The 27,056-nt window shown below is 56.5% G+C and overlaps 2 protein-coding genes across 4 annotated transcripts in view; one reads left to right on the top strand and one right to left on the bottom strand.

The window, feature by feature from the left end:
• Positions 1 to 10,757, top strand: part of ZNF362 (zinc finger protein 362) — a 50,175-nt gene extending 39,418 nt beyond the window's left edge. For all 3 annotated transcript variants that reach the window (XM_089660411.1, XM_089660410.1, XM_089660412.1), the window contains 3 exons: positions 867 to 945; positions 2,913 to 3,071; positions 3,196 to 10,757. In XM_089660411.1, the coding sequence (XP_089516537.1) occupies positions 867 to 945; positions 2,913 to 3,071; positions 3,196 to 3,312 (355 nt within the window). In that variant the 3' untranslated portion in view covers positions 3,313 to 10,757. The remainder of the gene's footprint in view (positions 1 to 866; positions 946 to 2,912; positions 3,072 to 3,195) is intronic.
• A 7,275-nt stretch (positions 10,758 to 18,032) lies between these two features.
• Positions 18,033 to 24,862, bottom strand: PHC2 (polyhomeotic homolog 2). Its single transcript, XM_089660409.1, has 7 exons — positions 24,180 to 24,862; positions 23,713 to 23,739; positions 21,200 to 21,326; positions 20,917 to 21,031; positions 20,295 to 20,430; positions 19,031 to 19,307; positions 18,033 to 18,355 (listed from the first exon to the last, which is right to left on the bottom strand). The coding sequence occupies exons 1-7, from the start codon at positions 24,336 to 24,338 to the stop codon at positions 18,201 to 18,203; spliced, it is 996 nt and encodes a 331-aa protein (XP_089516535.1). The 5' UTR covers positions 24,339 to 24,862; the 3' UTR covers positions 18,033 to 18,200.
• Between the last annotated feature and the right edge of the window lie 2,194 nt (positions 24,863 to 27,056).

Below are 27,056 nucleotides of genomic sequence, written 5' to 3'. Positions count from 1 at the left end.
TGTTGGACTTTATGGCTGGATCTGGATTCCGGCGTCCTTTCATGGATGACAGAGTATTTCAGAGTAAGATCCATTTGTTGGAGCCGATTGGGGGACACGGGCCCTAAGTCTTCATGCCCTTGGTACCGCATGAGGCGTGCTGGTTACAGGAGGGGTCATACTTGGGGCTGATTGGGGGACACGGGCCCTAAGTCTTCCTGCCCTTGGTACCACATGAGGCGTGCTGGTTACAGGAGGGTCATACTTGGGGCTGATTGGGGGACACGGGCCCTAAGTCTTCATGCCCTTGGTACCACATGAGGCGTGCTGGTTACAGGAGGGTCATACTTGGGGCTGATTGGGGGACACGGGCCCTAAGTCTTCATGCCCTTGGTACCACATGAGGCGTGCTGGTTACAGGAGGGTCATACTTGGGGCTGATTGGGGGACACGGGCCCTAAGTCTTCATGCCCTTGGTACCGCTTTACATATGAGGCTGGTTACAGGAGGGTCATACTTGGGGCTGATTGGGGGACACGGGCCCTAAGTCTTCATGCCCTTGGTACCACATGAGGCGTGCTGGTTACAGGAGGGTCATACTTGGGGCTGATTGGGGGACACGGGCCCTAAGTCTTCATGCCCTTGGTACCGCTTTACATATGAGGCTGGTTACAGGAGGGTCATACTTGGGGCTGATTTCTCTGTTTGTCCAATCCTCCTGCAGGCAGCAGTATAGCCTGACCGTAGCTGACTTCCTGTGTCCCTCAATGACCTCCAGGAGATGGACCCAACGTGTCATTTACGTGATCTCCGCGGAGTCCCGTACATTGCGTGTTCTCGGTGTGTGCGCAGATTGTATGGCTTACAGTCGGGTTTATGTTTTTCAGGATTCATACCGGTGACCGGCCTTACAAGTGCCCGCAGCCCGGCTGTGAGAAGGCGTTCACCCAGCTCTCCAATCTGCAGGTCAGTGGCCCTCTAATCATGCTTTCTCCATTCATTCCTCCCTTGGGTTTGATTGGAACGGGGGGAAAATATCAGAACGTTCCCCTGTGTTCTCCCTGTGTTCTGTATGGACTAGTTGTGCAGTCATTGTATAAGGGACGGGGTCGGCCATATTGTGTGCGATAGGAAGTGGTTGTGGAGGCGGGTTTATTTATTTCAGGTACTTACATCGCGCCATCAATTTACATATATATTGTACATTCACATCAGGCCCCGCCCCCGAGGAGCGTACAGTCTAAAGTCCCTAACTCACATTCATACACATACTAGGGACAATGCAGACCAGAGCCAGTTAACCTCCCACAATGTCTTTGGAGTGTGGGAGGTAACCGGAGTACCCGGAGGAAACCCACACAGGCACAGGGAGAACATGGACACTCTAGGCAAGTGGTGCCATGGTTGGGATTTGACCCAATGACTCCTAGTGCTGCCAGGTAGAAGAGCTGACCACTGAGCCACTGTGCTTGCCAGGTGGAAGAGCTGACCGCTGAGCCACTGTGCTGCTAGGTGGAAGAGCTGAACACTGAGCCACTGTGCTGCCAGGTGGAAGAGCTGACCACTGAGCCACTGTGCTGCCAGGTGGAAGAGCTGACCGCTGAGCCACTGTGCTGCCAGGTGGAAGAGCTGACCACTGAGCCACTGTGCTGCCAAGTGGAAGAGCTGACCACTGAGCCACTGTGCTGCCAGGTGGAAGAGCTGACCACTGAGCCACTGTGCTGCCAGGTAGAAGAGCTGACCACTGAGCCACTGTGCTGCCTGGTGGAAGAGCTAACCGCTGAGCCACTGTGCTGCCAGGTGGAAGAGCTGAGCCACTGTGCTGCCTGGTGGAAGAGCTAACCGCTGAGCCACTGTGCTGCCAGGTAAAAGAGCTGACCGCTGAGCCACTGTGCTGCCAGGTGGAAGAGCTGAACACTGAGCCACTGTGCTGCCAGGTGGAAGAGCTAACCGCTGAGCCACTGTGCTGCCAGGTGGAAGAGCTAACCGCTGAGCCACTGTGCTGCCAGGTGGAAGAGCTAACCGCTGAGCCACTGTGCTGCCAGTTGGAAGAACTGACCACTGAGCCACTGTGCTGCCAGGTGGAAGAGCTGAACACTGAGCCACTGTGCTGCCAGGTGGAAGAGCTAACCGCTGAGCCACTGTGCTGCCAGGTGGAAGAGCTGAACACTGAGCCACTGTGCTGCCAGGTGGAAGAGCTGACCACTGAGCCACTGTGCTGCCAGGTGGAAGAGCTGACCACTGTGCTGCCAGGTGGAAGAGCTGACCACTGTGCTGCCAGGTGGAAGAGCTGACCACTGAGCCACTGTGCTGCCAGATGGAAGAGCTGAACACTGAGCCACTGTGCTGCCAGGTGGAAGAGCTAACCGCTGAGCCACTGTGCTGCCAGGTGGAAGAACTGACCATTGAGCCACTGTGCTGCCAGGTGGAAGAGCTGAACACTGAGCCACTGTGCTGCCAGGTGGAAGAGCTGACCACTGTGCTGCAAGGTGGAAGAGCTGACCACTGTGCTGCCAGGTGGAAGAGCTGACCACTGAGCCACTGTGCTGCCAGGTGGAAGAGCTGACCACTGAGCCACTGTGCTGCCAGGTGGAAGAGCTGACCACTGAGCCACTGTGCTGCCAGGTGGAAGAGCTGACCACTGAGCCACTGTGCTGCCAGGTGGAAGAGCTGACCACTGAGCCACTGTGCTGCCAGGTGGAAGAGCTGACCACTGAGCCACTGTGCTGCCAGGTGGAAGAGCTGACCACTGAGCCACTGTGCTGCCAGGTGGAAGAGCTGACCACTGAGCCACTATGCTGCCCCATTGTAGGCATTAGGGTGTGCCTGTATTAGGCCAGGCCTGGGATTGTTGGGTGAGCAGCAGACAGCCCTGTATTGGTGGTCCTTCTATGAGGAGGTCTCTGTATAACGTACCACCTTCCACTCCGCAGTCTCACCAGCGACAGCACAATAAAGACAAACCCTACAAGTGTCCTAACTGTTACCGAGCGTACACGGACTCCGCCTCGCTGCAGATCCACCTCTCGGCTCACGCGGTGAAACACGCCAAGGCGTATTGCTGCAGTATGTGCGGGAGAGCATACACCTCGGTAAGTGCAGCCATTGTACCCATCCCCCCTGTATCCTCACACCGCATGCTGAGGGCCCCCTAACCATACAATGCTGGGCTTCTCGCCCCGTGTGGATCACTCCCTACCTTTTCTCTCCTTGCAGGAGACCTATTTGATGAAGCATATGTCCAAGCACACCGTGGTGGAGCACCTGGTCAACCACCATTCTCCTCAGAGGAACGATTCTCCTGGCATTCCGGTTAGAATTTCCCTCATATAAAGGGAGAGGAGGAATCCCAGCCCAGGAACAGGTGACCAAATGCCAATGGCGGCCTGGGCTGCAGCCCACGTTTCTCCTCTTTCTGTGGAAGCAGCTACCTTGTTGGGATGGATCTGGGGCCTGGACTGGCTCCTTCTTTCTTCATGTTTCTCTGGAGCGACTGTCATGCACTTGGCTTCCCTGACAACCGTTTGCCTTGTCAGTGACCGACTCTTATGGCAGCTGCTGAGGACCTTCTACATTTCACCTCTCTATGGACACATGGAGTTTACCTCTTGGTTGCCCTTGGGATTACAAACCTTACCTGGCCAAACTGTTGTGTCATACAAGCGTTTACCTGGACTTTACCATGGAGTAAAAACAAAAGAGCTTCTGATTGGCTGCCACTTGGAATGATCCTGGATTGGCTGAATTTTGATGTTAGTGAGATTCTGATTGGCTGCTCTAAGTGTACATTGATTTTACCCAAATATTCTTGGTGACATGCGAAGTCCCCAGCCTAGCACTTTGAATCTCTCGCATTTTATATTGGTTCGTCTTTTAACTTTTTTATTCCTTTTTTTTTTTTTTTTTTTTTTTACACACAAGAAAAAAATAAAACCCTATTTATTGGCCAAGAATTTGGTGCTGCTAAAACAAAGCAAAGTGAGCAGTGAACGTGTTTGAACTGTATTTGCTGATTTTTAATCAAAATGCTGCAGAATTCAGCACCCATCCTGGGATGGAGACAGAGCGGCTGCCTAGATGAGGAGGTGGGGTTTCCCTCTGTGTCAGGAGGAGGTGGGGTTTCCCTCTGTGTCAGGAGGAGGTGGGGTTTCCCTCTGTGTCAGGAGGAGGCGGGGTTTCCCTCTGTGTCAGGAGGAGGCGGGGTTTCCCTCTGTTTCAGGAGGAGGTATGGTTCCTCTACTTGTCTGGGGGTGGTGTGTCAGTCTAGAGGAGGAGGGTAGGATTCTTCTGTGGATGGAGTCTTGGTCCAGATGAGGAGGCGGGGTTTCCCTCCGTGTCAGGAGGAGGTATGGTTCCTCTACTTGTCTGGGGGTGGTGTGTCAGTCTAGAGGAGGAGGGTAGGATTCTTCTGTGGATGGAGTCTTGGTCCAGATGAGGAGGCGGGGTTTCCCTCCGTGTCAGGAGGAGGTATGGTTCCTCTACTTGTCTGGGGGTGGTGTGTCAGTCTAGAGGAGGAGGGTAGGATTCTTCTGTGGATGGAGTCTTGGTCCAGATGAGGAGGCGGGGTTTCCCTCCGTGTCAGGAGGAGGTATGGTTCCTCTACTTGTCTGGGGGTGGTGTGTCAGTCTAGAGGAGGAGGGTAGGATTCTTCTGTGGATGGAGTCTTGGTCCAGATGAGGAGGCGGGGTTTCCCTCCGTGTCAGGAGGAGGCACAGTTCCACTACTTGTCTAGGGGTGGCGTGTCAGCTAAGATAAAGACAGTAGGATTCTTCTGTGGGTGGAGTGTTGGTCCACATGAGGAGGTTGCCTTCCTCTCCCTGGCTGCAAGCACAGTGTAGACCTGATAAAGAGGTAAGGTCTACCTCTATCTGGCTTTGGAGGAGGGGAGTTTTGGCCTAGATGAGAAGGTGGGGTTCCTCTCCCTGGCTGTGGACAGTGTTGGACTAGATGAGGTGAGGTCCCATTCTCTGGCTGTGGACAGTCTTGACCTAGATTAGAAGGTGGGGTTCCTCTCTATGGCCATGGACAGTGTTGGCCTAGATGAGAAGGTGGGTATCCATTCCCTGGCTGTGGACAGTGTTGGCCTAGATGAGAAGGTGGGGTTCCTCTCCCTGGTTGTGGACAGTGTTGGCCTAGATGAGAAGGGGGGGGTTCGTCTCCCTGGCCATGGACAGTATTGGCCTAGATGAGAAGGTGGGGCTCCATTCCCTGGCTGTGGACAGTGTTGGCCTAGATGAGAAGGTGGGGTTCCTCTCCCTGGCCGTGGACAGTGTTGGCCTAGATGAGAAGGTGGGGTTCCTCTCCCTGGCCATGGACAGTGTTGGCCTAGATGAGAAGGGGGGGTTCCTCTCCCTTGCCATGGACAGTGTTGGCCTAGGTGAGATTGTCTTTCTTGTGGGCGGAGTGTAAATCAGAAGTTGGGGTTCCTCACACCTTGTCCTGATAGAGACTAGGAACATATTATATCCCACCTTGTCCTGCCTTCCTCCTCCATGGTGGTCCCATGGTGTGTGTTCTGCTGGGTGATATAGATCCAAGTCCTTGGATACATCTGATCTTTGGGCAGTCATCTTCTGTGTATGGGGAACACACTTTGGGGTGGTGAGCTCTGAGCAGACACCAATCAGAGATCTCCATTCCCTGAGGTGGCCATTACAATGATAGGAAGTCGTCACAGAGCAGATTATCCTGAATGGCCCATAGAATCATCCTTGTACAATGCACAGTGAAATCGTTCCCTCCATAGTAGGACGGGACAAGGACGATCTACCCCATGGACATGTCAGCCCTTATCCTGGGAACAAGGGGCTCTGTCTCCCTCTGCTGGTCAATCATAGTCAGTGATATTCTGAGGAAATACCCACACCGGACAACACAGGAATACACTAATGGGTTTTTCCTATTAAACAGAGACCACAATGAATTGTTCTTTTCCTTCTGCATAAATCACGTTTCATTTGAGAGGTGGAAGTTGTAAAGTATACATCGAAGGGGAGGATCAGAGTATATATTGCTAGAGGGATCGAGGTATTTGTTAGTGGAGGGGATCGGGGTATTGGTGGAGAGGATCCCAATATTGGTGAGGATCTGGGGTGTCAATTTGAGGAGAGGATCTGGGGTGTCCATTTTAGGAGAAGATCTGGGGTGTCCATTGGAGGAGAGGATCTGGGGTGTCCATTGGAGGAGAGGATCTGGGGTGTCCATTGGAGGAGAGGATCTGGGGTGTCCATTTTAGGAGAAGATCTGGGGTGTCCATTTTAGGAGAAGATCTGGGGTGTCCATTGGAGGAGAGGATCTGGGGTGTCCATTGGAGGAGAGGATCTGGGGTGTCCATTGGAGGAGAGGATCTGGGGTGTCCATTGGTGGAAAGGCAGTTTTTCCTCAACTGTTTACCCCAGGGGAATCCATAAAATAATTTTCAGGTCTTGGGAAACCCTTGCTACCAATGGCAAAAATGCCCTTTACATTGATGGTCCACAGGAAGAATGCAGCCCATGCAGTGATGGCCAGAATTCCACCCTTACAAATGGCTAAAAATTAGAATTTAGATCATGCTGCTGACTTTGCCAAATGTGTTGGTCCTGGAGCTATGCAGGCATCATCAGATGGGAGGCCTATCATCGACAGCTCAAGGACTCGCTAGGAAGCTCTGGAGGAACCCTAGGGGCTCCACGGAACCCTGCTGGAGAATAGCACATGATTTAGAGTATCCATCAGTGGGGGGACTTGGGATATCTATGAGAGGGGAGTATTGAGGTATCAGTGAAAAGACTGGGGATAGGGTATCCATTGGTAGAAAGGACTGGAGTATCCAAAGCAGAGAGCATCCACTGGGGTACCCATTGGTGGAGAGCAAAAGGAGTATCTGTTGGAGGAGAGGATGTAGGGTATCCATGTTGGGGAAAACCTGGGGTATCCATTGGTGGGGATCTGGGGTATCCATTGGTGGGGAGGATCTGGCGTCTCAATTGATGGGGAGGACCTGGGGTATCTATGGGGGAGAGGACCTGGGGTATCCATTGGTGGAGAAGAATAGGAGTATCCATGGTAGGGGGGAACTGGGGTCTCCATGTTGGGGAGGATCTGGGGTATCCATTGGTGGGGAGGATCTTGGCGTATCCATGTCAGGGAAGGGTCTGGGGTCTCCACGGTGGGGAGGATTTGGGGTATCCATGGTGGGGAGGATCTGTGGTATCCATTGGTGGAAGGGATTGGGATCTCCATGGTGGGGAGGATCTGGGGTATCCATGGTGGGGGAGGCTCTGGGGTTTCCCATTAGTGGAAGGGATTGGGGGTCTCCATTGGTGGGAGGATCTGTGGTATCCATTGGTGGAAGGGATTGGGGTCTCCATGGTGGGGAGTGTCTCCATGGTGGGGAAGATCTGGGGTATCCATGGTGAGGGAGGCTCTGTGGTCTCCATTGGTGCGGAGGATCTGGGGTATCCATTGGTGGCAGGGATTGGGGTCTCCATGGTGGGGGAGGATTCGAATTGATTACTCAGGACTCGCCAACACTTGTTGCATGTGTGTCAGGCATGGCAGGGGCCGGGGGGGGCCAGTACTTGTGTTTATTTTGGGGGCTCGCAGGTGTTGGAATAAAGCCGACTCCGGAAGGACCTCCAGTGGTGGGCCGGCATCCATGCCATTGTTGAGGTACAGAAGCAGACACTCTAGTGCTTTGTCTTCTCCCCTTCCGTGTCCATTGCAGTGCGTACATCTGGCATGTCTCCGGCGGGTTGGTCAGCACATGGACACGGACACTCCAGGAAGGTGGGATCATGGCTTGTCCATGTCTGTAACTCATAGGAACTGGCTTTGTTTATAACTCCGGTGTTCAGGGGCCACTAACAGGTCATGTTTTGCAGATGGTCTCACACACCTCTTCAGTTGTAGGTGACATGCCCAGTGTGCTGCTGTCACCTCCTCATTGAATCCTGCACTGTGCTGCTACCTGGAAGTGAGGAAAACATGGCAGGGCAAGCAGGTGGTGCCCCGGGACATTGTACTCTGGGTCTCAGTTCTTCCGGAGTCTTCTCTGAGGACAAAGATGGGGGGTCAGCAGTCAGTTGTGGGGTTGGCCTGGTCCTCGTGTTGGCGGAGGCCGCCATGTTCACATGAATAGAGAGCTCATTGTCAGGACTCTTCTGTTGTGGGATTGGTGAGGGCCCGTGTCCTCCAACTTGTGGACGTAATCCTATAGGGTGCCAACACCTCTGGGGTTCACGTATCCATGGCAACCCATTCAATGAAAGGCAAATGCAGTATCCCATAGCAACTGATCGATGTTCCTTTTTGCTGTAGTCCTATCACAGTTGAGTTTTGGTTGGTTGCTACGGGTTACTAAACTTTTCCTGTGTGTGTGGCTGTCAGATGCCCAAAGTGAGAACCAGTCACCTCCCTCCTTCATTGGACTATGGGCAGTCTAGCTGGGGTCACATCGTATGTATTGGGGGCCCAGCTGGGGTCACATCGTATGTATTGGGGGCCCAGCTGGGGTCACATCGTATGTATTGGGGGCCCAGATGGGGTCACATCGTATGTATTGGGGGCCCAGATGGGGTCACATCGTATGTATTGGGGGCCCAGATGGGGTCACATCGTATGTATTGGGGGCCCAGCTGGGGTCACATCGTATGTATTGGGGGCCCAGATGGGGTCACATCGTATGTATTGGGGGCCCAGATGGGGTCACATCGTATGTATTGGGGGCCCAGATGGGGTCACATCGTATGTATTGGGGGCCCAGATGGGGTCACTTCAAGAGTATTGTAGCCTAGCGGTCTAGCTGAGGTTGCATTGTACGTATTGATGGCCTATCTGGAGTCACAGAATGAGGTTGGGGGTCTCTCTGGGGTCACCAAATGAGGTTGGGGGAATCTCTGGAGTCAGAGGATGAGGTTGGGGCTCTCTGGGGTCACAGGATGAGGTTGGGGGTCTCTCTGGGGTCACAGGATGAGGTTGGGGGTCTCTCTGGGGTCACAGGATGAGGTTGGGGGTCTCAGGATGAGGTTGGGGGGGTCTCTGGGGTCACAGGATGAGGTTGGGGGTCTCTCTGGGGTCACAGGATGAGGTTGGGGGGTCTCTGGGGTCACAGGATGAGGTTGGGAGTCTCCCTGGGGTCCTCCGATCGATCGGTTACTGAACAGTTGACGCTCTTTCTCATTGGGGGATTGAAAAGGGAAGTTCCCTCCTCCTGACCAATCACTAGGCACGCTGTCTCTGTATACTGACCCGTGGGACCTCTGTATACTCCCGGACTGTATCTTTGTATACCGACCCTCAGAACCTCCGTATACTGACCCTCGGGACCTCCGTATACTGACCCTCGGGACCTCTGTATACTGACCCTCGGGACCTCCGTATACTCCCGGACTGTATCTCTGTATACTCCTGGACTGTATCTCCGTATACCGACCCTCAGGACCTCTGTATACTGACCCGTGGGACCTGCGTATACTGACCCGTGGGACCTGCGTATACTGACCTGTGGGACCTCCGTATACTCCCGGACTGTATCTCCGTATACCGACCCGTGGGACCTGCGTATACCGACCCGTGGGACCTCCATATACTGACCCGTAGGACCTCCGTATACTCCCGGACTGTATCTCCGTATACCGACCCGTGGGACCTCCGTATACCGATCCGTGGGACCTCCGTATACCGACCCGTGGGACCTCCGTATACCGACCCGTGGGACCTCCGTATACCGACCCGTGGGACCTCCGTATACCGACCCGTGGGACCTCCGTATACTCCCGGACTGTATCTCCGTATTCCGACCCGTGGGACCTCCGTATACCGACCCGTGGGACCTCCGTATACTCCCGGACTGTATCTCCGTATACCGACCCGTGGGACCTCCGTATACTCCCGGACTGTATCTCCGTATACCGACCCGTGGGACCTCCGTATACTCCCGGACTGTATCTCCGTATACCGACCCGTGGGACCTCCGTATACTCCCGGACTGTATCTCCGTATACCGACCCGTGGGACCTCCGTATACTCCCGGACTGTATCTCCGTATACCGACCCGTGGGACCTCCGTATACTCCCGGACTGTATCTCCGTATACCGACCCGTGGGACCTCCGTATACTCCCGGACTGTATCTCCGTATACCGACCCGTGGGACCTTCGTATACTCCCGGACTGTATCTCCGTATACCGACCCGTGGGACCTCCGTATACCGACCCGTGGGACCTCCGTATACCGACCCGTGGGACCTCCGTATACCGACCCGTGGGACCTCCGTATACCGACCCGTGGGACCTCCGTATACTCCCGGACTGTATCTCCGTATACCGACCCGTGGGACCTCCGTATACCGACCCGTGGGACCTCCGTATACTCCCGGACTGTATCTCTGTATATTGTAACTGTTATTTTTATACACATTTTTAAGCCTTAACTATATCTTTATTTTAGCGGTTGTTTTATCCTCATTTGTTGTTAGGCTGAATATTGGCTGCCCCTCCCCCGCTTCTAACGTGTTGTGTTGGGTCACGCGTGGACAGACTGTTCCCCGGCATGTTAATAACGTGTAAATATGCTAATAGACTTATTAACACTTTTCTTTTCTATATGAAATCCAAGCCACATGTATGTAGGGCCTAGATATCTCATTCAATAAAACGGCGGGGGATGGGTTCTCCGGCTCCGCCCACAGCGGAGGAACCGTTTGCATTATGTATAAAAACAAGGAAATGGGAAAAAAAAGTTACTATTTGTATCTGTTGTGAAAATAAACTTGTAAATGCAACCTTTGTAAAGAAGCGACCCGCACTTCCTGTCTGTTGTCCTGGGATTGGTGGTGATGGGTGTGTCGGGGGCGTAGGACAATGGGTGTGTCTAGGGATGATGGGTGTGTCTGGGGAGTGGGCCGATGGGTGTGTCTGGGGAGTGGGCCGATGGGTGTGTCTGGGGAGTGGGCCGATGGGTGTGTCTGGGGAGTGGGCCGATGGGTGTGTCTAGGGATGATGGGTGTGTCTTAGGAGTGGGCCGATGGGTGTGTCTAGGGATGATAGGTGTGTCTGGGGAGAGGGCCAATGGGTGTGTCTAGGGATGATGGGTGTGTCTAGGGATCATGGGTGTGTCTAGGGATGATGGGTGTGTTTGGGGAGTGGGCCGATGGGTGTGTCTAGGGATGATAGGTGTGTCTGGGGAGTGGGACAATGGGTGTGACTAGGGATGATGGGTGTGTTGGGGGAGGGGTGGATGATGGGTGTGTCGGAGGATTGATGATGGGTGTCTAGGGATGATGGGTGTGTCGGGGGAGGGGTGGATGATGGGTGTGTCGGGGAGGGGGGACGATGACTGTGTCGGGGGAGGGTTGGATGATGGGTGTGTCGGAGGGGGTGGATGATGGGTGTGTCTAGGGATGGGTGTGTTGGAGGAGGGGTGGATGATGGGTGTGTCGGGGGAGGGGTGGATGATGGGGTGTCGGGGGAGGGGTGGATGATGGGGTGTGTCGGAGGGGTGGATGATGGGGTGTGTCGAGGGGGGGTGGATGATGGGGTGTGTCGGGGGAGGGGTGGATGATGGGTGTGTCGGGGAGGGGGGACGATGACTGTGTCGGGGGAGGGTTGGTTGATGGGTGTGTCGGGGGAGGGGTGGATGATGGGTGTGTCGGAGGGGGTGGATGATGGGTGTGTCTAGGGATGGGTGTGTTGGAGGAGGGGTGGATGATGGGTGTGTTGGGGGAGGGGTGGATGATGGGTGTGTCGAGGGAGGGGGGAAGAAGGGTGTGTCGGGGGAGGGGTGGATGATGGGGTGTCGGGGGAGGGGTGGATGATGGGGTGTGTCGGAGGGGTGGATGATGGGGTGTGTCGAGGGAGGGGGGAAGAAGGGTGTGTCGGAGAGGGGTGGATGATGGGGTGTGTCGGGGGAGGGGTGGATGATGGGCGTGTCGGGGGAGGGGTGGATGATGGGCGTGTCGGGGGAGGGGTGGATGATGGGCGTGTCGGGGGAGGGGTGAATGATGGGTGTGTTGGGGGAGGGGAGTCTGGTTACCAAGTTCATGGTTGATGAAGACACTACTAATGATAACTTTCCTCCCCCGAGGGACACAGGAAGCCCCGTCATGCCGGGGTATACTGCCAGCGACAGGATTGGACGTCATTTCTTCACCTCTGCTGGGAGATTTAACACTTTTTTCCTCGATTTCTCCTTCCATTCTTCTGTTTTCCCTCATTCAGTATTCTTTGCTGCCCTTCTGCTTGAGCTGGTCTTTTACATGGCAGCCATAGGGACTGTTGTGATTGGCCTTTCCTCAGCCTGGCTGGACTGGAGGGGTGAGGATTGGCCGGAAGCCCCCTTGGGGTTCTGGTACGACGTAGCTATGGGGGGCACTTCTCTGTGAGCAGGCACTGGGCTGAGCTCATGGAGATACCTCACTCTTGGCACCACTGGGTCCTTGTGATCCTTTTGCTGGTTTCTGAAGCCCTCTTCTGCCATTCAGTGTAGGACAAGCATCACCTCGCTCCTTCTCTACAACAGAGCCAGCCAGCACCCCCGTCTCTGGACAATTCGGACCACCATCTACAGTGACCTTGATCACCTCCGGCCCTCAGACTCGGCTTCCAGCTGCCCTCTGGTGAGAACCTGAGACCTTCCCTGAGCTTGATTGTATCAGCACCTTCCAACCGCAACATGTCTGTAAGTAGATCCAGAGGGGACGTTCCCTCTGCATGGGGTGACCCCAGCTCATGCTCTCGTGTTGATTCCAGCAACATTCACCTTCTGAGGTCACATACATCTGAATTGTGGAATCTTTCTTCCCTGTGGTTCTAGAGTCTACCTCATCAGAGGCCCCATCAGGTGAGAGCGAGTTCCATACCTGGGGGCTCTGATGCAGTCAGAGAACTTTGTGGCCCACATTACCCAATATCTCACAGGTGCTGACCTCACAGGCCCAACAAACCAACATGGCCTGTTCGGAGGTAGTGGAGGACTGAAGATGTGAACTGCGGCTCTATAACTGAAAGCACACTGCAGAGTCCTGGACCCCACCCAAACCTTTGTTACATCTGGTTGGGAGGAAATGTGATTAGACCGTGGTCTATACCTACAGGGGACCTGCTGTCATCCTTCCAGGTCCTTGGGGTCGTTTGCATTGGAGGCATCTTGGCGCAGAGTGGCTTTTAGGTTTCCAGGCTAATCCCTTACCTCTGCTACCGTCTGACACGATTCAGCCTCGTCCCTCTTGTGCCACATCACAGATTCACAGACCTTCCCCTGCCCTCTGGGGGCTTTCCTGAAGCCTATGTCTGCTCCTGCCCCGGCCACCGCCTTCTCCCTCGCAGCAGTTCTCTTCCCTTGGGGCCTGTAGGTCCATTAGTGGCACCTGGTGCCCAGTGGTGTCATCGCCCCCTCTTTCCTCTGGCCTAGGCGGAGACCTGGGATTAGCACTCGTTATTCTGCGGCCTTTGATTTGATTGGGGTGGACTTACTGAAGGCGAATAGACCGAGCACTCTGCAAGTGCAGTTGCTCCAGAGCGTAGTAAACAAAGCTTCACTTTGTAAAGAATACCCAATCACATGCAAGGGGAAAAAAAACAGCATTTTTGCTTGCACCTGATTGGATGATGGAAGTTAGCAGAGCTTCCCCTCCTGTACTAAGCTCTGGAGCAACTGCACCTTGCTAAGTGCAGTCTGTTTGCCTTTAGTAAATGCCCCATATTGTCCTCCCTGTACACCTGGTACTCCTCAGGGTGTTGGTTCCTGTATCTGCTGTAGTACCTTCTCAGGGCATGTCCAATGTGGGACACTCAGGTGACCTCCTGTGAGGAGAGCAGTTCCCATGGGATCCAGTGGATGGCATTCTTTGTATCGGTTGTCTGCAAAAGGCAGCCGGCTCCACTTTTGCCCGATATTGGTGCCAAGAACTGTCCATCCCCTGTAGGCGACATTATTTGGCATGGTTCTTCAGAAGGGGAGGCCACAGCATGTTTGCCTTTATGCCCCCTCACCATTAGCCAGGGATCCGCCCATCTCTCAGCCTTTGTAGAAGAGCCGAGTGTTGAGGGAGAATCCTCTACGAGGAACATTTCCGTTTCCATTTTCGGTCTTCCTCCGCACTTTCCTCTGCTGCTGTTGGGTTTTGTTTCTGAGCAACTGTTTCATTGGATCTGGGGGGAGGGGAACCTTCCTAGCCCTGTGACTCTTGAGAAGTAGGCAGGATTATTATTTCAACAGGACCCCACTAAGGGCTTACCCCAGAGGTGCCTCTTGTCTACTGGTGAGAGTGTCTATCTTCATCCTCCACCCCATCCGGGATGTCATTCATCTTACCAGCATAACGTCCCTTGTTGGGGTGCTTCCCATGCACTTTACCCCTTTGTGAGATCCAGTCCTGGGTGGGCTTTGGGCTCACCTTCACAGGTTGCCGCATCTGGGTTCTTCCTTGGCAAGACTTACCTTGGCGAGGTGGTTGCTTGTCACAACAATCACTTTGGGCATGTAGTTCCTAGTTTTCCCGACTCGAGAGGTCTGTTGAGTAGAGGGTTTTGGCTTTCCTTCTGTTTCTGAGTCAATGAGGTACGAAGCATCCTCACTTCCTGAAGAGCCACCTATCGTTCAGAGTAGACATGCAGATCTTGGAGAATGCATTGATTTTCCAAGCACTTGGCCCTGTCGTCTAGTGAGATGTAGGCAGCATTCCCTACGGATGTTCACACAAAGGCCTTGAACATGTCTCAGAAGGTGCCTGGGGAGGAGGTGCCCACATTAACAAGCCAAAATGCTCTGAAAGACATTTGAATCCAAGGTTCAATAATGGGATTTGAGATCCAGTAGCATGACAACCTCCACACCACCCCCTCCAGTGCCGTGGTCAGATCCAGAGATAGAGGTGAGTGGTCTGAAATACCTCTCGGTAATAGACTCTGACTATGGCCTTTTCCTGGGTTCCTTCTCTGGTGCCTAGTCCTACTAGGGGACCTGAACCCTTTCGATGTTGACCATGTCAGGTTGTAGATTTTTTTCTTCCCTAATAAGAATTTGTTTGTTCCGCCTGGTGGGTTCCCATTGACCGGGTTCTCTCTCCTGCGTTTTGGTGATGTCATTCCTTTCTGGCTGATAAGTCTTTATTATCGGGTCTTCTACACCATCAGGGGGGATTCTCTGTGTCCTTCTTCTGTTGGTGGTGACAGGTCCTCCTATCAGCTGGGTCCGGCGTCAGATTTAGCCATGGTCCTTCTGGCTGTTCGTTCTTTTTGTTTGGCCAGGTAACAGTTCTGGCTGCTGCCCACCCCTCCGATGGACAACTTCTGAACCTCCTGACCAGACTTCCTGTGTCCCTCAATGAACAAGGAGATGGATTCGTGTGTTTGCTGTAAAATCCTTTCCTTGGAGTCCATTGAGGGACAAAGGTCCTACCCTTCTCTGGTGCCAATGATGCTTCCTACAACACTGAGGCATGCTGGGAGGAGGGGGCGTTGTCCTGGACTGGTGTACAATATTTTTGTCAGCATTCAATCCTCCAGGAGGTGGCAGTATAATGCTAATGCCTACCTGTGGCCCTCCACAGTCTGCAAGAAAAGGATTTTATGGTGAGTACAAAACCCAGATTTCCTCTAAAGCTGCTCGGTGTTGGCTGGAAATTGCTGAAAAAAATAACCCCAAAAATCCAGTTTTAGACTTTGACACCTTGTTCCCCTAAACCCGTTCTAATTGGCTGTTGTCAACGTAGGGATGAAATCCCCATAACCTGGGAGCAGGACTGTCCTTCAGAGTGTTAGATCAGCACTCCTGGGTGTGGACACAAACCGGGACCAGACACCCTCAAATCCCCCCTGAAGATGTAGGTGACAAGTGGGGACACCACCCTCCATGGGGCCCCGTCAATGGCTGGCAGAGCTGTGTCTGTCGGATTGTGTGCCCCGTTATTATCACCCCCCATCTGCTGAGCAGATATCCGATTTTGACTCGTACTCCTCAGTACTAGAAATGTCTGCATCCTCCTATCGTGAACTGTCTGTATTCCCCACAGAACCCTTCACTTCTCCCAACTGCCATTTTCTAGGCCAGCTGTGCCTCTCGTGAGTGAAGCCCAGAAATGGATTCATGAACTCTTCATAAATGATGAATGTCTTTTCCTGCGACCGAGTTCTGTTGTGTAATCGCTCCATCGGGCGGCAGCTGCAGTGATTACTGGGGGGGAGGGGGGAACAGACACTTCACGCCCCTCGATGACACAACATTTCATCCACGGTTACTCCACGCTCCTCGGTGACAGAAAGTCCCATCCACGGTTATTCCACGCCCCTCGATAATACAACGTCCCATCCGCGGTTATTCCACGCCCCTCGATGACAGAAAGTCCCATCCGCGGCTATTCCACGCCCCTCGATAATACAACGTCCCATCCGCGGTTATTCCACGCCCCTCGATGACACAACGTCCCATCCACGGTTATTCCACGCCCCTCGGTGACAGAAAGTCCCATCCGCGGTTATTCCACGCCCCTCGGTGACAGAAAGTCCCATCCGCGGTTATTCCACGCCCCTCGATAATACAACGTCCCATCCGCGGTTATTCCACGCCCCTCGGTGACAGAAAGTCCTATCCGCGGTTATTCCACGCCCCTCGATAATACAACGTCCCATCCACGGTTACTCCACGCCCCTTGATGACACAACGTCCCATCCGCGGTTACTCCACGCCCCTCGATGACACAACGTCCCATCCACGGTTATTCCACGCCCCTCGGTGACACAACGTCCCATCCGCGGTTACTCCACGCCCCTCGGTGACACAACGTCCCATCCGCGGTTATTCCACGCCCCTCAATGATAGAACGTCCCATCCACGGTTATTCCACGCCCCTCAATAACACAACGTCCCTCGATAACAGAACGTCCCATCCACGGTTATTCAACTGCAATTTTATTTATAAAACAAACAAAACACTTCAAAAAAGTGACCTAGCACCACCATAGCACCATGTGACCGGTCCCAGGGCCGAACAGTAGAAGCTGCACCAATAGGGGCATCGGGATATTGCACTTCATACCATTAGAGAGGAAAGATGGAGGACTTCGCCCGTGTCCCCCTCAGTGACTGCGCCCGTGTCCCCCTCCTCATTGACTGCACCTGTTGCCCATGTCCCCCTCCTCGACAACTGCGCCCGTCTCCCCCTCAGTGACTGCGCCCGTGTCCCCCTCCTCATTGACTGCACCTGTCGCCTGTGTCCCCCTCCTCGGCAACTGCGCCCATCTCCCGTGTCCCCCTCCTCGGCAACTGCGCCCATCTCCCGTGTCCCCCTCCTCGGCAACTGCGCCCATCTCCCGTGTCCCCCTCCTTGGCAACTGTGCCCATCACCCGTGTCTCCCTCCTCATTGACTGCGCCCATGGCCCCTCCTCATTGACTGTGCCTGTCGCCTTTGTCCCGCATCCTCAGTGACCACGCCCATAGTCTTTGCCCCCCCCTCCTCAGTGACTGCGCCCATCATCTTTGTCCCCCCTCCTCAGTGACTGTGCCTGTCCACTATGGCCCCCTCAGTGACCACGCCCGTCACCTTTTGTCCTCAGTGACCACGCCCGTTGCCTTTTGTCCTCAGTGACCACACCCGTCGCCTTTTGTCCTCAGTGACCACACCCGTCGCCTTTGTCCCCCCTCCTCAGTGATCACACCTGTTGCCTTTTGTCCTCAGTAACCGCGCCCACCACCTTTGTCCCCCTCCTCAGTGACCGCGCCCGCCACCTTTGTCCCCCCTCCTCAGTGACCACGCCCGCCACCTTTGTCCCCCCCCTCCTCAGTGACCACGCCCGCCACCTCTGTCCCCCCTCCTCAGTGACCGCGCCCGCCACCTCTGTCCCCCCTCCTCAGTGACCGCGCCCGCCACCTCTGTCCCCCCTCCTCAGTGACCGCGCCCGCCCCCTTTGTCCCCCCTCCTCAGTGACCACGCCCGCCCCCTTTGTCCCCCCTCCTCAGTGACCACACCCTACATGGCGGGTATACGGGGTGCTGATTATTGCACAATTGGTACTGAAAAGGATTCTAATAAAGAGAACGATCTACAAAATCATTTCTGCTGAAAACGGAGAAGTTCTCGTAAAATAGAATTTCTTCATAAAAATACAAAGAAGGTATAAAAGAAAACGTCTATAAATAACGGCCCTCCGGGGTGGGGGTGGAGTCCGCTAGGCCCCGGATCCTGGGAGATGGCGGATTGGAGGGCAGAGTCTCTGGAAGGGGTTACCGTCGGTCACCGTGGTCAGGAGTCTTTCAGCATACTGATGCGGGCGTAGATCTTCAGGGCCGGACCCAGTTTAATGTTCATAGCGCTCATCAGGTGGTCCTCCTTCAGAAGAAGCAGAGCTTGGCCATCGATCTCCTGAGACCGGAACTCCTCCGAGATTTCCTGGCAGCCTGGAAGAGAATGGGAGGAGGTGAGGAAAGATGGCGGAACACACCGACAACCCGCCCTATTCTGTGTGCTGCGCAATCCGCGGGCCGGCTGGGGGGTGGTGGGAACCTTGTCCCATGATTGTCTCCAAACCTGCTCTAGGGCTTTGTGGGGTGAAGAGCCTCGTGGTCTTCACAGGGAGGAGTGTACCATCCAGGGGAAAAAGGGGGGACTAGACTGGGGAGCGCACTGTCATTTGTTCCGTCACTGCACCAACCGCAGGCCCCGCATCGACCCCAGGCCCCGCACTTACTGAACACATGACTGTTTCTGTATGTGATCAGTGCCAGAGAAGCGGAATAATCGTTCATTCAGGGGCCCAGAGCCTTTCTGGCACGCAGGACGAGAGGCCAGAGTCTCCCATACACTCAGGAACGATCCTCCCACACACGCGGTGGGGGCAGGAGCCGTATCAGGAGCCATCCTCCCACGTGTGGTGGGGGCTGGACCCGCCGTATCGGGAGCGATATTCCCACGCATGCGGTGGGGGCAGGAGCCGTATCGGGAGCCATCCTCCCACGTGTGGTGGGGGCTGGACCCGCCATATCGGGAGCGATATTCCCACGCACGCGGTGGGGGCAGGAGCCGTATCGGGAGCCATCCTCCCATGTGCGGTGGGGGCAGGAGCCGTCACTCACCTGGCAAGGAGCGGATGAACTCGTACACGTCCTCCACGTTCCACTTGGTGGGGTCGCTGGGCAGGAAGTGGTGGTTGAGGTGTGGGTGGAGACTCGTCATTTCCATGTCTCGTCGGCGTTGGCGGGAGAGGGAGGAGCTTGCAGACAGTGGAGACAATGGCTCCTCGTAGCTGGAGTTGTCAGAGCAGCGGCTGGAGTCCTCTTGGCTGTTGGTGTGCTTGAGGGTGGAGGAGACGGACAGAGGGGTGGGACTGGAGGGAGTGACGGATCCCGACACCTGCAAGAGAGAGCCAATCATAAACCTGCTGTTATTATCCTAGGCGGACTGCATTCCGTGTGCTACCAGCAGCACCTCAGGGGTCACCAGGGTGGTCATCTGGGTCGATGTCGTGTTCGGAGTTCGTTCTCCGGGGTGGGTGAAGGTGATGCGTTGCGGGGAATAAAGTCCTCACTGGGAGAACACATGGCGGCCTATTCAGGATTCCCGGAGGCACCAACCTGGAGCAGACTGTGCTGGACCAATGCTGGTTCCAGGGTGGTGATGGGTCAGTGGGAGACGATTAGTACATGGAGGGCACACAGACACGGGGCACCAATCCTGAGCACCCTGGGGTGGGTGAGGGGAGCCCTGGATGGGGCAGCCCAGGCTAAGGAAACCCTTCAGATTGGGGACAAGGATGTCCTCCAAATTCAGAGTCAGCCGAGGGGCGAGGATACTCTCGGGGTTCATGGTCAGCCGAGGGGCGAGGATACTCTCGGGGTTCATGGTCAGCCGAGGGGCGAGGATACTCTCGGGGTTCATGGTCAGCCGAGGGGTGAAGGTACTCTTGGGGTTCATGGTCAGCCGAGGGGCGAGGATACTCTTGGGGTTCATGGTCAGCCGAGGGGCGAGAATACTCTTGGGGTTCATGGTCGGGCGAGGATACTCTCGGGGTTCATGGTCAGCCGAGGGGCGAGGATACTCTCGGGGTTCATGGTCGGGCGAGGATACTCTCGGGGTTCATGGTCAGCCGAGGGGTGAGGATACTCTCGGGGTTCATGGTCAGCCGAGGGGTGAAGGTACTCTCGGGGTTCATGGTCAGCCGAGGGACGAGGATACTCTCGGGGTTCATGGTCAGCCGAGGAGTGAGAATACTCTCGGGGTTCATGGTCAGCCGAGGGGTGAAGGTACTCTTGGGGTTCATGGTCAGCCGAGGGGTGAAGGAGAGGCAGTGACTGCCGCTGTGTTGCTGCACTCCCTGCCCCATGTAGTAGCAGATCTCACCTGCTTTATGCAGTCAGTACCGAGGTCGGTCACACCGCCCTTCCCTGGTCTCCTCCGGCTGTGCTTCTCCGGCTTCTGCACCTTGTGCCGGTCGGGATGGAAGAGACCGACACGCTTCGTGCAACCCACGTTATACCTGCAGGAGACCAGACACAGCGCCTGCATTATACCACACTGCCTGCAGGCTCAACGCTCTCCCCCCCCCCCCCCACATACACACTACTCTCCTCCTCCCCCCCCCATACACACTACTCCCCTCCCCCATCCACACTACTACCCTCCCCCATCCACACTACTACCCTCCCCCATCCACACTACTACCCTACCCCTCCCCCATACACGCTACTCCCCTCCTCCTCCCCCCCCCCCCCAATACACGCTACTCCCCCCCCCCCCCATACACGCTACTCCCCCCCCCCCATACACGCTACTCCCCTCCCCCCCCATACACGCTACTCCCCTCCCCCCCCCCCCCATACACACTACTCACCTCCTCCCCCCCCCCCCCCCCCATACACACTACTCTACCCCATACACACTACACCCCTCCTCCTCCCCCCATACACACTATCCCCTCCCCCCACACTGTACACAGCACCCCCCACCCCTCCCCCATACATACCTCTTTGCACAGGCCATGGAACAAAACCTCTTGGAACGTTTAAATTTGTACTCGAGGTCAACCCGACCGCAGAGCTCACACTTCAGTTTGGGGGGATCTCCATCACTCTTTGATTCTGGGAATAAAAAGCAGAAAAATGGGCAAAATATAAATATTTAATAACACTGCTACAGGTCATGTGACCTCCCTGTCCAATCACCCACTAAGACACTGAAATAGGTAGTCTGACCAATCAGAAGTCCAGGCAGAGCAGGTGACCTCACCGGCCAATCACACGCAGTACCTGGTACACTGGGCTCTTCCAGCTCCGAGTCGGTGGGGGGTGTTGTTGTCCTGCTGGGGGACCTTCTCAGGCAGAAGCCCTGCTGACCCTTCTCCTTGGTCCCCACCAGTAGAGAGGAGCGCCCCGCCTGGTCACAAGAGGAACTGCAGTTAGGGATTGTAAGAGGCTGACATCCAAGGTCCCCATCCATGCTTCCCCCTGTGTGTGTCCCCCCCCCTACACGAGGTGTCCCCCCCTACACAAGGTGTCCCCCCCCCCCCTACATGAGATGTCCCCCCCCACACGAGATGTCCCCCCCCCTACACGAGATGTCCCCCCCCCTACACGAGGTGTCCCCCCCCCCCCTACACGAGGTGTCCCCCCTACACAAGGTGTCCCCCCCTACACGAGATGTCCCCCCCCACACGAGATGTCCCCCCCCCTACACGAGGTGTCCCCCCCTACACGAGGTGTCCCCCCCCCCCTACATGAGATGTCCCCCCCCACACGAGATGTCCCCCCCCCTACACGAGGTGACCCCCTACACGAGATGTCCCCCCCCTACACGAGGTGTCCCCCCCCCTACACGAGGTGTCCCCCCCTACACGAGATGTCCCCCCCCCCCCTACACGAGGTGTCCCCCCCCCCTACACGAGGTGTCCCCCCCCCCCTACACGAGGTGTCCCTTCCCACACAAGGTGACCCCCCCTACACGAGATGTCCCCCCCCCCTACACAAGGTGTCCCCCCCCCTACACAAGGTGTCCCCCCCTACACGAGATGTCACCCCCCCTACACGAGATGTCCCCCCCCCCCACACGAGGTGACCCCCCCTACACGAGGTGACCCCCCCCCACACGAGGTGACCCCCCCCCACACGAGGTGTCCCCCCCCCTACACGAGGTGTTCCCCCCCCTACACGAGATGTCCCCCCCCCACACGAGGTGACCCCCCCCCCACACGAGGTGACCCCCCCCCACACGAGGTGACCCCCCCCCCCACACGAGGTGTCCCCCCCCCTACACGAGGTGTCCCCCCCCCTACACGAGATGTCCCCCCCCTACACGAGGTGACCCCCCCCTACACGAGGTGACCCCCCCCTACACGAGATGTCTCCCCCTACACGAGGTGACCCCCCCTACACGAGATGTCCCCCCCTACACAAGGTGACCCCCCCTACACGAGATGTCCCCCCCTACACGAGATGTCCCCCCCCCCTACACGAGGTGTCCCCCCCTACACAAGGTGTCCCCCCCTACACAAGGTGTCCCCCCCTACACGAGATGTCCCCCCCCTACACGAGATGACCCCCCCCACAGGAGGTGACCCCCCCCACACGAGGTGACCCCCCCCCTACACGAGATGTCCCCCGTGTCCCCCCCCCACACGAGGTGTCCCCCCCCCTCTACATGAGATGTCCCCCCCCTACACGAGATGTCCCCCCCACACGAGGTGACCCCCCCCTACACGAGGTGACCCCCCCCACACGAGGTGACCCCCCCCACACAAGGTGACCCCCCCCACACGAGGTGACCCCCCCCCACACGAGGTGTCCCCCCCCTACACGAGGTGTCCCCCCCCCTACACGAGGTGTCCCCCCCCTACACGAGATGTACCCCCCTACACGAGGTGACCCCCCCCCTACACGAGGTGACCCCCCCTACACGAGATGTCCCCCCCCTACACGAGGTGACCCCCCCCACACAAGGTGACCCCCCCCCCACACAACCCACACAAGGTGACCCCCCTACACGAGGTGACCCCCCCCACACGAGGTGACCCCCCCCCTACACGAGATGTCCCCCCCTACACGAGATGTCCCCCCCTACACGAGATGTCCCCCCCTACACGAGATGTCCCCCCCCCACACGAGGTGTCCCCCCCCCTCTACATGAGATGTCCCCCCCTACACGAGATGTCCCCCCCACACGAGGTGACCCCCCTACACGAGGTGACCCCCCCCCACACAAGGTGACCCCCCCCCACACAAGGTGACCCCCCTACACGAGGTGTCCCCCCCCTACACGAGGTGTCCCCCCCCCTACACGAGATGTACCCCCCTACACGAGATGTACCCCCCCTACACGAGGTGACCCCCCCCCCCTACACGAGATAACCCCCCCTACACGAGGTTTCCCCCCCCCCCTACACGAGATGTCCCCCCTACACGAGATGTCCCCCCCTACACGAGGTGACCCCCCCCCACACAAGGTGACCCCCCCCCACACAAGGTGACCCCCCTACACGAGGTGACCCCCCCTACATGAGATGTACCCCCCCTACACGAGGTGACCCCCCCCCTACACGAGGTAACCCCCCCTACACGAGGTGACCCCCCCTACACGAGGTGACCCCCCCTACACAAGATGTCCCCCCCTCCCCTACACAGGATGTCCCCCCCCTACACAAGGTGACCCCCCCACGAAATGTCCCCCCCCACAAGATGTCCCCCCCCTCCCCTACACGAGACGTCCACGTGGCACAAGCGGACCCATAAATGGTGCTCCACCAGATTGGGTGAGGAAGACGACTCACCTCCAGGGCGACTCTACTCCGGTGTGACTGCAAAACAAGACGGGAATCAGTGACAGACATACAGTATACCCCCCCACCGACCGATCCCCTCCCCCCACCGACCGACCCCCTCCCCCCACCGACCGACCCCCTCCCCCCACCGACCGACCCCCTCCCCCCACCGACCGATCCACTCCCCCCACCAACCAATCCCCTCCCCCACCAACCAATCCCCTCCCCCCACACACAAATCCCCCCACCAACCAATCCTCTCCCCCACACCCAAATCCCCTCCCCCCACTGACCAATCCTCCACCCCCTACCAATCCTCTCCCCCACACACAAATTCCCTCCCCCACTGAATAATCCCCTCCCCCCACTGACCAATTCCCCCTCTGACCAATCCCCCTTCCCCCCACACTGACGAACCCAACCTCCCACCAACCAATGCCCCCCATCCCCCCACGACCCAATCCCCCCCACCTTACCGGGAAGGGCTGGGCCCCCTCCTGGATGACGAAGCCCTCGATGACGTGTGTGAGGATCTGCGGTTTGACCACAGCCTGTGGCGGTTTGTTCTCCCCGTTCTGGGGGGCGCTGCCAGTGGCCGCTGCAGGTAGAGGGGCGGAGCCGTTTCCGGAGGTCATGTCCAGAGGAGGGGAAGAGATGAGCTTGGCCTGGATGTTCTGCCCGGGATCTGGGGGAGGAGACACAGGAGAGGTCACATGGGCTCCAGAATATTCCCCCTCCCCCCAGACTGGTGACTACACATCCTGCTGGAAGGGGTCACCTCATGGAAAGTCCCTCCCCACCCTAGTGGGGGGGTCATTACTGGTCAACCAAAACACAGGCGGCCTGTCTATGTATGATGGTGGGACTCCCTGCAGAGAGACTCCTCCCATCTCTATATCAGGAATGAGTTATACAATGGAAGGAAGAATCGATATTTCCCAGAACCCGTCCACCACACACTGACCCCAATCTGTCCACAGACCAATCAGGACCAGCAGGAGGAGTCATCCTGGAAACCCTCACAGGAGGGAAGAGGTTCTCCTAAACACCCCACACTACAGAGGGATCTCCATCCACTGAGAACCTCCATAGAGCCACCAATCACATGACACGGGGAAATCGTCCACCAATATCACCACCACCCCAACCGGACCCACAAATGGTGCTCCCACCAATATCACCACCCCAACCGGACCCACAAATGGTCCTCCACCAATATCACCACCCCAACCGGACCCACAAATGGTCCTCCACCAATATCACCACCCCAACCGGACCCACAAATGGTCCTCCACCAATATCACCACCCCAACCGGACCCACAAATGGTCCTCCACCAATATCACCACCCCAACCGGACCCACAAATGGTCCTCCACCAATATCACCACCCCAACCGGACCCACAAATGGTCCTCCACCAATATCACCACCCCAACCGGACCCACAAATGGTCCTCCGCCAATATCACCACCCCAACCGGACCCACAAATGGTGCTCCGCCAATATCACCACCCCAACCGGACCCACAAATGGTGCTCCGCCAATATCACCACCACCACCCCAACCGGACCCACAAATGGTGCTCCACCAATATCACCACCCCAACCGGACCCACAAATGGTCCTCCACCAATATCACCACCCCAACCGGACCCACAAATGGTCCTCCACCAATATCACCACCCCAACCGGACCCACAAATGGTGCTCCGCCAATATCGCCACCCCAACCGGACCCACAAATGGTCCTCCACCAATATCACCACCCCAACCGGACCCACAAATGGTGATCCACCAATATCACCACCACCACCCCAACCGGACCCACAAATGGTGATCCACCAATATCACCACCACCACCCCAACCAAACTCACAAATGGTGCTCCGCCAATATCACCACCACCACCCCAACCGGACCCACAAATGGTGATCCACCAATATCACCACCACCACCCCAACCGGACCCACAAATGGTCCTCCACCAATATCACCACCACCACCCCAACCGGACCCACAAATGGTGCTCCACCAATATCACCACCCCAACCGGACCCACAAATGGTGCTCCGCCAATATCACCACCCCAACCGGACCCACAAATGGTCCTCCACCAATATCACCACCACCACCCCAACCGGACCCACAAATGGTGCTCCACCAATATCACCACCCCAACCGGACCCACATATGGTGCTCCACCAATATCACCACCCCAACCGGACCCACAAATGGTGCTCCGCCAATATCACCACCCCAACCGGACCCAAAAATTGTGCTCCGCCAATATCCTCACCCCAACCGGACCCACAAATGGTGCTCCGCCAATATCCCCACCCCAACCGGACCCACAAATGGTGCTCTACCAAAATCACCACCCCAACCGGACCCACAAATGGTGCTCCACCAAAATCACCACCCCAACCGGACCCACAAATGGTGCTCCACCAATATCACCACCACCCCAACCGGACCCACAAATGGTGCTCCACCAAAATCACCACCCCAACCGGACCCACAAATGGTGCTCCACCAAAATCACCACCCCAACCGGACCCACAAATGGTGCTCCACCAATATCACCACCCCAACCGGACCCACAAATGGTGCTCCGCCAATATCACCACCCCAACCGGACCCACAAATGGTCCTCCACCAATATCACCACCACCACCCCAACCGGACCACAAATGGTGCTCCACCAATATCACCACCCCAACCGGACCCACAAATGGTGCTCCACCAATATCACCACCCCAACCGGACCCACAAATGGTGCTCCGCCAATATCACCACCCCAACCGGACCCACAAATGGTCCTCCACCAATATCACCACCACCACCCCAACCGGACCCACAAATGGTGCTCCACCAATATCACCACCCCAACCGGACCCACAAATGGTGCTCCACCAATATCACCACCCCAACCGGACCCACAAATGGTGCTCCGCCAATATCCCCACCCCAACCGGACCCACAAATGGTGCTCCGCCAATATCCCCACCCCAACCGGACCCACAAATGGTGCTCCACCAAAATCACCACCCCAACCGGACCCACAAATGGTGCTCCACCAAAATCACCACCCCAACCGGACCCACAAATGGTGCTCCACCAAAATCACCACCCCAACCTGACCCACAAATGGTGCTCCACCAAAATCACCACCCCAACCGGACCCACAAATGGTGCTCCAATATCACCACCACCACAACCCCAACAGGACCCACAAATGGTGCTCCACCAATATCACCACCACCCCAACCGGACCCACAAATGGTGCTCCGCCAATATCACCATCACCCCAACCGGACCCACAAATGGTGCTCCGCCAATATCACCACCCCAACCGGA

This window comes from Staurois parvus, unplaced genomic scaffold (assembly GCF_062004578.1).
Source record: "Staurois parvus isolate SC_StPar_1 unplaced genomic scaffold, SC_StPar_1.0 ptg001240l, whole genome shotgun sequence".
Taxonomy (NCBI): Eukaryota; Metazoa; Chordata; class Amphibia; order Anura; family Ranidae; genus Staurois; species Staurois parvus.
The sequence above is the reverse complement of the archived record's forward strand: the minus strand, read 5'-3'. Positions and strand labels throughout refer to the sequence as shown.